At 42.7% G+C, this 15,011-nt stretch overlaps 1 protein-coding gene across 1 annotated transcript in view; it reads right to left on the reverse strand.

Annotated features, from left to right (window-relative positions):
- KIF1A (kinesin family member 1A) overlaps positions 1–15,011 on the reverse strand; it is a 159,486-nt gene that overhangs the window by 45,278 nt on the left and 99,197 nt on the right. Inside the window, 5 exon segments of the mRNA XM_040427918.1 lie at positions 932–1,067; positions 1,264–1,349; positions 4,442–4,560; positions 12,186–12,413; positions 13,378–13,515. Coding sequence (XP_040283852.1) covers positions 932–1,067; positions 1,264–1,349; positions 4,442–4,560; positions 12,186–12,413; positions 13,378–13,515 — 707 coding nt within the window.

Raw genomic sequence — 15,011 nt, forward strand, 5'->3', positions numbered from 1 at the left:
TTATCTAATAATTAATTTGTTTGCGGTTGTTTTTGTGTGTGTGTATCTTTGATATATTTTAATTGCATACAATTTAAAGTTATATTTTAGAGGGTTTTTGATGCAGTAAATTTTTTGGTGATATCCGTCTCTATGGTATCCATTGTCTGTGATAGCCAGTCAGATGACTGAGCCACAAACCCTTGACCACCAGTCCTTTGGCCAGGGTACCAGCCTTTTCAGAGAGAGTGACAGCTCAGGCCTTTTCTCAGCATCAAACCCTTATTCTGCTTGGGAGGAGACTGGAGAAGCCATCTCATTGCCTTGCCTATATTGTTTTGCCATTAAGTTCCTCCACTAAAGAAGCAAACTAGTTTATTGCAATCCCTGACCCCCTGGACTTATTTCCCATTGGGTTGCACCAAGCCTTACCATGCCCTTCCGAGAGCAGAAAAATGTGGTGACAGCTCGACAGTGTCCGGGGGATCCAATGCAACATTGGGGCCACCCCAAACCCAGCCACTGCACAGTATAGGTACTAAATTTCTAGGTTGTGTTCCTTTAAGACCTGATTAAAATGGGCTACAGATTGCACATGGACCCATAGAAGTCAGTGTTGCAAGTCACACATACATTTTCCAAGATGAGAAACTCAGGGCATTAGTTGCTTTGGTCTTCACTGGAAATGAGTATCTATGGTGGTTGCCAGGTCTTTGCCCCATGCAGACAAGTGGACTGTATATTTGGTCTTCATTGCCAATTACCACACAGTTTCGCAGTTTCATGTACCCATAACAATGCAGACTGAATAAACAATGTGGTTCTGATTAGTCAATATGATGATGCTGTGGCTCGTATGGCCACTTTTCAGTCAGCCACAAGGTGTCTGTGTCCCAAACCTAAAACCATCCTGTGTAAAAGACCTAAGTATCGAGTAAGAGGGTCTACTTACCTGCACAAGTATTGTTGTTGACCTCATCTGCACTTGGACCAGAATCTGGGTTTTGACCTTGTCCCCCTTCCACTATTCTCAGCTCCTCCTGAGATGTGCCTGAGCGAGTCATTCCAGTACAGGACTCGGCCTGGAACTGCCCGAAAAGGTGTGAATTAGAAGAAAATGCGTAATGCCACAAAGGGGAAAAAAATTCTTCAAATGCAAGATGAGCTTATTTGGGTATTGTTTTTCTCTTATAAAATATTCAGCCACCTCTAAAGGACAACCACTGTGACATTATAATTATATTTAAGTTCTAATGGAATTAGAAAAGAGCTGACATTCCTCACCTTTTGGAAATGTTGATCATCAAATGAGATTTTGGCTGTTCCACACTGCCGAACTCCAGAGCCATAGTCGGGAGCTTCCTCATCCGCTAAAACAAAACAGCGAGAAATTAAACATGTACAGAATGCAAATGTAAAGCAGGCCTCTGTATGTATGCATGTAAGTATGTGTAGCAAATTTCTAATTTCTTCATTTTTGTTGATGCTTTGGTTACTTGAAATTTATAATTATCTGTGGTTGCTGTAACAGAAATCAGAACTCCAAGCAGTGACTTTCTTGTGACCCTGTGGTAGATTTTCATTTGCACAGAACAAGCATCTGAACAAGCAAAGCTGCAGTGTAAAGCATAGGGAGGTGGATTTCGGGCCATATCAGACTACTGATCACAGTTATGTCTTAGTGAAAGAGAGATGCCAGCCAACAGTGTAAGAAAAGATATATGTATAGCATAGATTGTAAGATCTTGCAAGCATTCCTCTTGTTTTAATTGTTGACTTGTTTGTCGCTATGTAATGTATGATTTTGTTTCTACACAAACCCCCTGACTGTAAAGCGCTGTGGAATATATTGGTGCTATATAAATAAAGATTATTATTATAGCAGGTAAGCACTAAGTAGTACACACAGTTACACACAAGAGGGTTACGTCCAGGTGATGTCTTTAGAGGAGGGCTACATCTTTATATGTCTTAGAAGTGGGCTACATCTTTATGACATATCTTAAGAGGAGGACTATATCCTTATGATATGTCTTACAGAAGGGCTATAACTTTATGGCATGTCTTTAGAGGAGGACTACATCCTTATGATATGCCTTAGAGAAGGGCTATATCTTTATGTCATGTCTACTGTTCTGCCCATATTGTGCATAGTAAATGTATGTAATGTGCTGTTACAGATTATACTGAAATGTTAGTTTGACGTTGCTGCCATCCAGTGGTCAAAGTTAGTTACTACCTTGCCAGAACTTTACAGGAAGTCTATTTTTCTCAGAGTCAGAGGCAGTAACCTTTAACCTGGAACTGTATTTCCTCCATTTCATGACTGCTCCTGGATCTAGCAGACTGCATGCAGAGGAGCTCTTGATCCATTCCTGGACTTCTGATGGAATTGTCTGTGAGTACTCTCACTGATGGAGTGAGGCTACTGTATAATGTTTAATGTACTGACACATAAGTTTTGTTTATGCTTATGTTGTAGTTTTACAAAGTTATTCAGAAAAAAGAATACATACAGATCTGATGTCTCACTTTTCTTGACTTCTGAATTATTGTTAAGCTGTCTGACTAGTGTTATACAACAGTCAATAACGCAAAGCAGAACATCTACATCATTATATGTCTTACAGATGGGATATATCTTTATGTCATGTCTTTAGAGGAGGACTACATACTTATTAAATCTTTAGGGGAGGGTTACATCTTTATGCCATGTCTTTAGAGGAGGACTGCATCCTTATGATATATCTTACAGATGGGCTATATCTTTATGAAATGTCTTTAGAGGAGGACTACATACTTATGACATCTTTAGAGGAAAGCTATATCTTTATAATATGTCTTTATAGGAAGGCCACATTTTCATGACATGTCTTAGAAGTGGGCTACATTTTTATGATATGTCTTCTGAGGAGGACTATATCTTTGTCATGTCTACATCATTATGATATGTCTTCGAGGTGGACCATATCTTTATGCCAGGTCTTTAGAGAAGGACTACATCTTTATGATATGTCTTACAGATGGGCTATATCTTTATGACATTTGTTTAGAGGAAGACTACATACTTATGACATCTTTAGAGGAGGGCTACATCTTTATGATATGTCTTTAGAGGAAGGCCACATTTTCATGACATGTCTTAGAAGTGGGCAACATCTTTATGATATGTCAGAGGAGGACTACATCCTTATGATATGTCTTACAGATGGGCTATATCTTTATGACCTTCATGACATGTCTTTAGAGGAGGACTACATACTTATGACATCCTTAGAGGATAGCTACATCCTTATGATATGTCTTACCGTCTTTCCCCGAAAATAAGACATCCCCCGAAAATAAGACCTACCTCTAGTTTTGCCTATCGCTGTAATATAAGGCATCCCCTTGAAAATAAGGCCTCCCCGATATTAAAGCATCCCCCGAAAATAAGGCCTCCCCGATTATAAAGCATCGGCCGAACATACCGTAATGCCTCCCCGATTATAAAGCATCCGCTGAACATACCGTAATGCCTCCCCGATTATAAAACATCCGCCGAACATAATGACTCCCCGATTATAAAGCATCGGCCGGACATAATGCCTCTCCGATTATAAAGCAAGCCACCCCAGAATGTAAGGAGCTCACTGATTGGCCGCAGCCGCCGCCAGGACAAGCTGCCGCCTTCTTCCGCCCGCTGCTCGCTCTGCCCTGATGGAGTCTCACAACTTGGCTGGCACGGACACACAGGGGACGGGGTGACAGGTAGGGGGGGGGAATATCTGATGGATGGTGGGGGATGTCTGGTGAAGATGGGGGGGGGGAGAGACTAAAAACGGTAATTAAAATGACACAGGGTGATCAGAGGGGGGAATCAAAATGACACAGGGTGATCAGGGTGGGGAGGGGGATCATTTAAAATGACACAGGGGGATCAGAGGGGGGAATCAAAATGACACAGGAGGATCAGAAGGGGGTACTAAAATGCTATAGTATTCCCCCCCCCTCTGATTCTCCTGTACTATTTTGATTCCCCCTTGTGATCCCCCTGTGTCATTTTAAGTGATCCCCCTCCCCACCCTGATACCCCTGTGTCATTTTGCTTTCCTTCTCTGATCACCCTGTGCCATTTTAAGTGATCCCCCTCCCCACCCTGATTTCCTTTTTTTTTGTTCAACAATAAATGTGTACCGTATTTTTCTTCATGGAAAAATAAGACATCCCCTGAAAATAAGACCTAGCGCATCTTTTGGAGCAAAAATTAATATAAGACACTGTCTTATTTTCGGGGAAACAGGGTAGAAGTGGTCTACATCTTTATAATATGCCTTTAGATGAGTCCTACATCCTTATGGGTCTTTAGGGACCAAACAATATTTTAATACATGACACAAACACTCTTACAACCTATTTGACTGTATTTTCTAGCATGATTTATAGATGTTGAAATGGTGCATTCTTAGTGAACCATCCTTACCGGAAATGGCCTGAACAGCAACTCGAAGGAATCCTTTCACCTCTCCTTTTTCACTGACAATAGCGACTCGATGAACCAGAGGCACAGAGTACAGCAAGTTGCTCAGGTAGACAAAGGCCCTGCAGAGTGGTACATAGGTTGGGGGGGGAGAAGGTAGAAGAAAAAAATAGAAGTAGATGGAAAAGGAGGAAACAGGCTCAGTAGGATGTGGAATAGTGGAGATTGATGAAGAGATGAACACAGGGTTGATGGAAGTTTGACAAGACCAGTTACGATGAGAAAGAAGAGAATCAGTGAGGAAATAGAAAGTAAGGGATGAAAAGGGTGAAGAAAAAGAAGAAAGAAAAGGTCAGGATACACACTGATACTGTTTAATTGGGGAGATACAGCTCACACCACAATAAGAGCTGCCAAGCTAAAAAAAAGAAAAAGAAAACATATGTGGGGTGAGCAGCCACTAGCAGCGTGGGGGTAAGTAGGTCAGCCACAGCGGAAAATAAGGAAAATGGGATGGTGGTGAACATTAATAAACACGAGGAGGAACTGTGAAGGTGAGGGAGGGTTGGAGGCAGTGAGGAGGGCCAACTGGACCCTGGTGTCCTGTGTGAGGGAAAGGCCAGCAGAAGAGCATAAAGGTGTATGGGTGTGCCGGCAAAAACCTGAAAAAATCAAATGAAAACAGAACAAAGCAAAAATAAACAGAGACCTATGAGAAGGAGCCAGCTCTTTCTTTATATTGGTGGTGAAGATGGCCCTTATAAATCCCACCAAGTAGTGAAGCTGTCCTTTAGTTCACAATATTAAAGATACTATATATGTGTGATCCTGCATTTAAAAAAGCATACCAAGGACATGATAATTCCACAGGATGTCTACATCACTATCACACTAAACCATATTTGAAATAAATACACTTCTACACAATTTATTTTATTGGAAAATATTTTAGTTTACCTCCTGGATGTAGTAAAAATTTTATTTTTATTTTTGTATTTAAAATAAATAAATAAATAAGTTAAAACTGTAAATAAATAGGTTTGTCAGCAATTGTTTTCATAGGGTTCTTGTCATTGTCCATGTAGATGGGTCAACAAGGTATCAAAGATTTAATTTGTATTTTATGAACACAAAATGCAGTGGGTAGGTGGTTGTTGTGGGTGCTTAGGTTTAGGTATAGATGGTATAGATGGAATAATAACTATAATTTGCTCAGGAGCCTAGGATTGCTAATATGATAAATCAGAATTTTAATATTGGTCATCATCTTTTTCAAGTCTGACCTTTTAGAGTGAATATACTCCTTATGTTTGCTGCATGGTATCAGTATATTCTAATCAGTGGCGGATCTAGGGGGGGGGAGAAACGGGGCAATTGCCCCCCCCCCGAGCTGGCGGCGGCAGGGCACAGGGACATGAGCGCTTCCATTGTGGAAGCGCTCATCTCCATAGTCATCTGTTTCGCCATCCTCAGGACAGCGATACAGATGACTGTGCTGAGGCAGGGGAGGGAGAGGTGTGTCCCTTTCCCTTCCTCTGATAGGCTGCAGGCACTAGCGCCAGCAGCCTATCAGAGGCCGGCACAGGCGACGCGATGACGTCATCGCACCGCCTGAGCCGTACAGCGCAGGACACAGGCCGGAAGAGGCCTGCATCGCATCGCTGACATGGAGGTAAGTATGTGTTTTTTGTTTTTTTGTTTTTATATATATATATATATATATATATACACACACAATACTTTTACTGCCACATGGGGTGGGGGGGCTGTTATTGCTGGCACATGGAGGGGGGCTGTTATTGCTGGCACATGGGGGGGGCTGTTATTGCTGGCACATGGGGGGCTGTTATTGATGGCACATGGGGGGCTGTTATTGCTGGCACATGGGGGGGCTGTTATTGCTGGCACATGGGGGGCTGTTATTGCTGGTACATGGGGGGCTGTTATTGCTGGCACATGGGGGGGGCTGTTATTGCTGGCACATGGGGGGCTGTTATTAATACTGGCACATGGGGGGGCTGTTATTAATACTGGCACATGGGGGGGCTGTTATTAATACTGGCACATGGGGGGCTGTTATTAATACTGGCACATGGGGGGGCTGTTATTAATACTGACACATGGGGGGGCTGTTATTAATACTGGCACATGGGGGGGCTGTTATTACTGGCACATGGGAGGGGCAGTTATTACTGGCACATGGGGGGGCTGTTATTACTGGCACATGATTGGGGGATTGCTCTTGTTATTGGAACATTATTGGGGGCACTATAGGGGCATCTACTGAGGCCACAAAGAAGGGGTATTTTATATGGGGTGCTCTGTACAGTACAATTTTTTACTGGGACACATTATGGTGGGTACTATGGGGAAGGGGGGAGAGGAGTACTATGGGGTTATCTACGGGGGGCACTAAGATGGGGTATTTTATACTTGCAAATTATGGGGGACACTGAGGGCATCTACTGGAGCATTATGAACTGGCACATTATGGGGTGCACTAGGAGGAAGGATGGTGTGGAGCACTATGGGGGCATTTACTGGGGTCACTATATAGGGGTATTTTATACTGGCACATTATGGGGGCACTATGGGGACATTAGCTCACCTGGGGCATTACAAGGGGGTATGTTTTGCACATTATAAGAATAATTATTTCTACTGGGGGGGCATTATGGTGGGCTTTATTACTCCCCCATGGTATGACCCCCTAGTAGCAGCACCAGCCTCTCCCTGCTCTGCTATCCCTCTGCCCCTTCTGCAAATCCTTATTATGAAATCTTTCTCATTAGGATAAAACACATCAGCTCCGCCGAGCCCCCCGGTCAAAGTGTTGAAGTGGTGTCCAAGATCCCCAAGGGCCAAGCCAAGTAATTGTAAGTTTTCATGTGGAATATGTTTGTTATACACATATAGCATCCACTGTGCCACACAATATACAGTATACCTCTACACTGTGCCCCACAATATACAGTATACCTCTACACTGTGCCCCACAATATACAGTATACCTCTACACTGTGGAGTCTGTTCTATAAGCACCATTGTTTTGTGTCGGCGGACAGAAAATAATCTGGAAGTGCCCCTCCCGAGACCAGGCTCTGGATCCGCCACTGATTCTAATATAAGGAACTGTAGATAATCATATCATGAGAACCTCATCATCAAAACTCCTATTCCAGAAAAACTACATTTGTAGCACCTAGCCTTAATGGACCATACATCTCTATTGCAATTAAAGTTGACCATTCTCCAGGTGCATTAAAAGCTTAGATATGATAGTACGCCACTTTTTGGCGTATATCTGTCGCAGATTCAGTCGCAAAGAAGCTTTTCAGCCGAATCTGCGACTTCTTCCCTTCCATGTCACATATGCCAGTTTTAATAAAGGGGGAGTAGTGTGGCTGGCGAAGAAGGCCCGAGTCAATTATCATTTTCTATGCCAGTTTTTTTTTAAGTTCCCTTGCTGGCGTAGATTTAAAGGGATTCTGTCACCAAGTTTTAGGCTATAGAGCTGCGGACATGCACGGCTAGATCGCCGCTAGCATGTTCGCAATATACCGGTCCTATAGGGCTGTGTGCTTTTATTTTCTTTAAAAAAGGATTTTAGAGATATGTAAATGAGTCTTGTAAGGTGCCCAAGGGGCTGTACGAACCTTCCTGGTGCCCAGCTACGCCCGCCTGTGAAGGAGCCCAGCATCGCCTATGTCCTCCGAATCTCCTCCTTTCGTCATCGATAGATAGCCGTAATCTCGCGATGCGCGAGCTCGCGCATGCGCAGTTCCTTCCCTGAGGCTGATTCCAGCACAGGGAAGGAACACTATACCGGCCCTGCACATGCGCAAGCTCGCGCATAGCGAGATTACGGCTATCTAACGGTGACGAAAGGAGGAGATTCGGAGGACATAGGCGGTGCTGGGCTCCTTCACAGGCGGGCGTGGCTGGGCACCAGGAAGGTTCGTACAGCCCCTTGGGCACCTTACAAGACTAATTTACATATCTCTAAAATCCTTTTTTAAAGAAAATAAAAGCACACAGCCCTATAGGACCGGTATATTGCGGACATGCTAGCGGTGATCTAGCCGTGCATGTCCGCAGCTCTATAACCTAAAACTTGGTGACAGAATCCCTTTAAGGCTGCTTTAGGCATCGGTGGTGGGGTATTAAGATTGGCATCTAAAACGCCGGTCTTGATAAATGACCCCAATAGTGTCTACACAAGTCTTTCCATTTGAAAAACACAATTTTAATTCTGGAATGTCTCTCTATGGAGGACCCAGCAGGTCCCTGAATTACACAAACAGCCAATCGATTTCAGAGGAAATTGTGTTTTGTTCCATTTGCCATGTGGTGGCTCTAAATGGTAATTGATCTCTTGATGCTGGGTTACTGAGCGTTGAGGTCTCAGTAGTGGGAAAACCTGGATCCTAGATAGACAAACAGAGAGGCTTGGTTTCATTAAAATGGGTAATTGTAAAATAATTCTCCAGATCTTTAGGAAATTAAACTATTTATGTAGAAAGATGTTATTAGCTCCTTGACTTTCAAGATGGCCTGCAATGCATTTGTTCTTCAAAGTACATATGATGAAATGAAAACACTTATATAGGAGCACAGGGACCAGTTTGATACCACTCTGTTTTGAAGGTACCTTGTCAAAGAATAAACTATGATTATTGAGAAAGTTATGTTTAATATCAGGTGGATGTGGAGTGAAAGCTGTACAGCCAAGACACATCCATGGTCAGCTGGAAAACCAAGTTGTATTGCAATTGTTACACTTCCACCTATGCAGAAATTCAAGCTGTAATGTGACGGCTGCAACTTTGCCCACCTGCAGCAGCTAATGGCTCCACAAATATATTTGTTAATGGAGGTATTACCTTGAAATTCATGTGCCCTTTGGCTGACGTGTGTTGGCGAGGTTGCGGCTGCCGCATTACAGCCACCCTGTGGAGATCCAGCCCTAGGCCTCAAACACGTGACCATTGCCCGGCCGTTCCGTGCATTGGGGACCGCAATTTCTATTGTTTTGCAATGTGGAGTCACGGAGAGAAACTCCATGGAAGCACTCCGTAGTGCTTCAGTGGGGTTCTGTGCCTCCGTTCTGCATCGCACCTTCCTGATTGCGGACCCATTGAAGTGAACGGGTCTAAATCCGTGATGGGGTGCACAAATGGCCAGTGCCCACATATTAGGGACCCACTGTTTGCGGGCCGCAATATGGGCAATGGCTATGTGCATGAGACCTTAATTTAATTGTTAATGGCTGCATGGTTATCTGCAAAAACCTCAAGGCCACTAACAATTTTTAAGGGTTCCCTGGTGCAGTTTTGGTAGCCAAAACGAGGAGTAAATTTTTTTTTTAAAAAGTCCTTTATTCTTTTTCTCTTATGATCCACTACTGATTTTGGCTTCAAAAACTGCATCCAGAAACCTGACCGTGTGGCCGTACCATAACAGTCAATTCAAGACCTGTATCAGATTTGTATGTCAGTGAAATATTTGGCCGACATTGTGGCTGTCTTTTGGCCACCCTGGCCACTTGTCTTCATGGGAACATAACCTTCATTGAAACCTTTGGTTGACAGTATAGATTTGCTTGCCATATGTTGCCTCTCATAGTCATCTGGGCAAACCCTTGCACATCAATGTAAGATCTGGAAAGTGCGGCTGATATGAAAAAGACAAAAATATTCTCTTATGTTTGACAAAAATATAGTTAATGTAGCAGTCTGAAAAGAGTTTGGTTTATGTCAAAACCTACGGTATATGACTCTTCTGAGCCTAAACAAAGGTCGGTAGCAACTTGTAATAGGGACATCCTGCTTGACAATTTTGTAAAGACTATTTTGTATCCCTAGCACCCTGTCATTCCCACATAATTTAGGTGTCCAGCTCAAAATCAAGCCTGAATTTACATAAATAATTAAGTACTGATTGGTTCTGTCACCTTTAATTCTGTCCCCTTTTACATTACCATCCATATTCTGTGTAATGATAGTTCCTGAGTGGTTATCTCAGAGACATGTGTGCTGCACACTGGACATACTTGGGAGGAGGGGCTGAAGGGCATAAACCTGCTTTTCCCAGACAATTAATGGGCACTCCATTGAGTAAAATTATCCAGGTAGGATGCATTGGTTTGAAACACTATCCATTCCTTTTGTACCACCATGGGGTATCGACCATGGGCTACGACATGGTGGCTGGAGTTCTCCCCATATTGTATCGGGTAGGCCATGTGATTATTATTTATTCTGTATGTGATTTGTCTGTTTTACCTTATATTTAATCACTCTTAGTAAATATTTTTAGCACTAAGCCTATTTATTGTCAAATACACATTAAACAATTAGGCACATTGGCACTAAGCCCCTTCCTTCATTGTGCAGATAGGTGTAGATCCTGGGAGATAGACCTCTGCCATCAGACATTGTTAACAGTCTTAGAGAACCTCTATAACAAAAAGCATCCGAGTTTCACTATACTGAAACATTATATCTAGACATAGACAGATGCACTTTCAAAAATCAGAGATAGTAAGTGCTATGTGGTTCCATTAAACTCTAGTACTGAGATAAGACTACTTTGCTCTTGATGGATAAGCATCTATTCCTTCCACACCTTTGCTGATGATGTAGACTGGTTGTCTCTCCCAGACATTACACTACTACATAAAAATTGTGAACAGATTTGACAAGACCTGGCAGCCTTGGGATACGTATACGGTCTCGCAGCTGTATTCCTTATAGTGGATCTTCTTCACCAGCCCATCTTTCCTTATTCGTGTCTTGTCCTGTTGAGGTTTGTCTTCCCCCTTTTGTCTTAATTTTATGTCCTGTTCTACCATTTTCTTTCTCATGGTTATTATTATTCTAGTATATGTTACTACTTTGCTTTATATATATTAGAAACCAAATGCCGATGGTTCTGGTTATGTTGCTGTTCTCAGGACTTTACTACTGAGGTGATACCGACCTCCCTTTCTTTTTTTTTTTTGCTTATATTATACTGAGATTCATATATTCTTTGGATGTGACATCCTTCTGTTACTTTTACTTACTTGAAAAACATGTAAAAGAAATGTTATTATTACATGTCTGTTTACACATCTTTCAATAAAAAGACAATTGAAGAAAAAAAATAAGAAAATTGCGAACAGAGTCCAACCTCTACTACAGCAGCTATTGAAACCTTTAGGTGTACCAGAGTGGTGACAGCTGCCGTTTAAAGCATTCTAGCAGGATGGCTGGATGTTTTATATTGTCCTCAGCACTAGACTTCTCCAGTCTTTAATTAAAACCAATGTGGACCTGACCCATAGTATTTAGGATTGCCCCAGTCTTCAGTGGCTTCACCACACCACTATGCTTCCACAACAAATGTCTCTACACAGAGCTATATCTTCAAGTTAAAAAAAAGACCTGTTTCACGTGTTCATCTTATCTTAGAGACATTTTCTCCTCCATTCATTATTGTGAGATTGATCAGCAACACAACTGGTCCTAGAGCTCATAAAAGTCTGATATGAGTGTTTTCATAGTGATTTGTTGCTACTGATAAAGTTGAAGCAGGCTAATATCTTAATGGTCTTATGATGGCATGATGTTACTGTGCATTGCAGGTCTACAAGATCATCTGAGACCACCGACTTTGATGCACACCAGCAGTGCTGCTGTAGGGAAGAATATCACCCTGAAAGAGCTGGTTGCTTCTCAGTGTGCTCTGGGCAGACCTGACCAACCTTCCCACTACACTGAACAGAGGGGAGCGGTCGTGAAACGGGTCGGATCTGACAGCACAGCAGTGATACTCCTTGGATCCGTCTTCCTCTTCCTCCTCATACTCCAAACCCTCCTCCTCTTCAAGCTGGGAGGCTGACTCAGGGCCCTCGGAGCCAGGGCTTGAGAGGGTGGGGGAGGGGGTTATTTCGGCCATGCTGTCACTCATGCATGTGGTGAATAAGGGAGAGCTAAGATCAGAAAGGGGGAGGGGCGAAGGTTAGTACAAGACAGAATTGGTTAATCCACACCAGGGCTGGAAAACCAAAGGGAGCTAGGGAAAGGGCTGGAGACTATAATCTGGTAATGTAACAAAAATGGCGAGGGGTACACACAAAATATAGAATTATGAATGAAAAGCTACAAACCAATGGACAGAGAACAGTTATGGAATGGGAAGAATGGGTAAGGTAGTTCAAGTGCAGGAAGAGAACTCTCCTTGCTGAATAAATTACATTAAACGTTTTTCTAGAAAGACAGTAGTAAATTACCAGTGATCATTTTTATTTTATTGGTTGTGCCTATCTGAATCCAAGGAAAAATCTGAACTAATATTCTATGGGATTTTAGTAACTGTTTGAAAATGACAAGCGATTATCTAATAATTAATCAGGGGTATGGTTCTAGTGATACTGTCCTGACAGTAGCCAAACGTGGGCTCTCTTGGCCTTCATCAGGTTATGGGGGCCTTTGGTTCCCTTTAACTTATGCACCGGGAGCTTTCTTGGTGCATATGGTAAACCTACTCAGCTGACGCAGTGTCCAAAGACCTGCAGAGGACATTAGCTAAACACTCACTAATAAGGGTTCATTCACACATCCGCAAATGGGTCCGCATCCGTTCTGCAATTTTGCGGAACGGGTGCGGACCCATTCATTCTCTATGGGGACAGAAAAGATATGGACAGCACACAATGTGCTGTCTGCATCCGAATTTCTGGGCCGCGGCTCCGCAAAAAAATAGAACATGTCCTATTCTTGTCCGCAATTGCGGACAAGAATAGGCAGTTCTATGGGGGGTGCCGGCCGGGTGTATTGCGGATCCGCAATACACTACGGACGTGTGAATGGACCCTTATCAAGTATGTACTCATCAACTTTCCAAGCCAAGAAGATTATGCATTGTGCATGTGTTGAGATGAAAAATAAACTTACCTGCCCACTAAACGGAACCAAGGGAACCGATCATAAAATGGATCTCCTCCGGTCACCACATTATCACAGTCATCAGTCAGACCAGATGGAAGCTCAGCTGCACGGTCATACATCTCACGCATCATGTCCAGTCGTTGCCTGTGTGAGATAACCACTCATGCATAAATAACCTCAAGGACACAGTAAAAATATAGAAAAACAAAAAGCTTATTCCTAAAACACCACACCTATCATTGTTTACATTGGGTATAAAATAAAATTGTAAACCACCATATCAGAACATGGACGGTGGTGTGGAATAAAGACATTTCTAACAAGAAGGCAGAAGGGATTTATGATATCCAGCATTCCAGAATTCTGGCTTCATAAAGTTGCAAACACAAGGCTCTGAGAAATTTTGGGGTTACTTGTGCAGTGGCCAGGTTTGTGGTCGCCCCAATGCTATAATGGGTCCCTGGACACTGTTAAGGTGTCACCACATGGTGCTGGTCTGGAAGGGATGGAAAGGTGTGGTACACCCCAATGGGAAATAAATCCAGAGAGTCAGTTTGCAGTAAACCAGTGTGCTTCTTTACTGGAGGAACTCAAGTGCAAAACAATACAGACAGTGCACTGAGCTGGCTTCTCCAGTCTCCTCCCTGGCAGAAGAAAGTGGCTAGTGGCTCAGGGTCTGTGGTTCAGGCATTAGGCTGGGGCCCTAGTCAATGGGCTGGTAACCCGGGTCTGTGGCTCAGCATCCCCATCTCAGCATCTTCTTGTCAGTCATGCAGTTGGCAGAATCTCTCTCACTAAGCCCTGGTCGCAATCTGCGGTCTATGGGTACCGAATGCTCTCCTTATAGAACCTTTTAGTAGGAGGAATGGAGTGGAGAAGCACAGCCTTAACAGAAAAAAATGCTATAATTTTAGTCTGTCATAGACTTGTATAGAGCTTCAATGCAAGTATATGGGAATGAGTAAACATCAACAGAGCTAATCCAGGCAATCAAATGTCAGTTTATCTATTTTTCCCCTCCAACTCTTTACTTGGGTAGAAAGTCATAAAGTCTCTCAGTATTAGCTGGCTGTGCATTAACCCTTTTCACAATGCAGTGCCGCTTTGGTGAAATAACAGTGCAAATGAATAGTATATTTTACAATAAACATATGTATAAATGCAGTTCTACACTATGAAATGGTATCAATACACACAACAGCATACATCACACTGCAAGTTAACCCTTAAAAGGGCAATACAGTAGGGAGTTAATGGTTTTGTATAGGAGCAAAAAGGGCAAAATGTCCACAAACGTCCACAGTGCAAAGTACCCTTGCTCCAGGGCACTAAACTTGCGATAGACTATTACAACTTTTTGCATTTTTACACCACTCACTCCAGTTTCCTATAGTAGGTGCGGAAGTGGTTGTGGCTAGCTATGTAAATCAGCTTCACTCCTACAGGTTTATAACTTCCACTTTTTTAAAAATTGCAAAAAAAAAAGTCACTCCAGTAGGAGGATGAGTAACATTTCTAGACAAAACAAGCAGTTGGATTAATCTGGTGCAAAGTAAGCCAATGCAGACCCAAGAAAAACAGTCTTATTGTATAGATTGCAAGACTATGCTATACAGAGATCTTTTTCATCCATATGCCAG

This window comes from Bufo bufo, chromosome 4 (genome assembly GCF_905171765.1).
Source record: "Bufo bufo chromosome 4, aBufBuf1.1, whole genome shotgun sequence".
Taxonomy (NCBI): domain Eukaryota; kingdom Metazoa; phylum Chordata; class Amphibia; order Anura; family Bufonidae; genus Bufo; species Bufo bufo.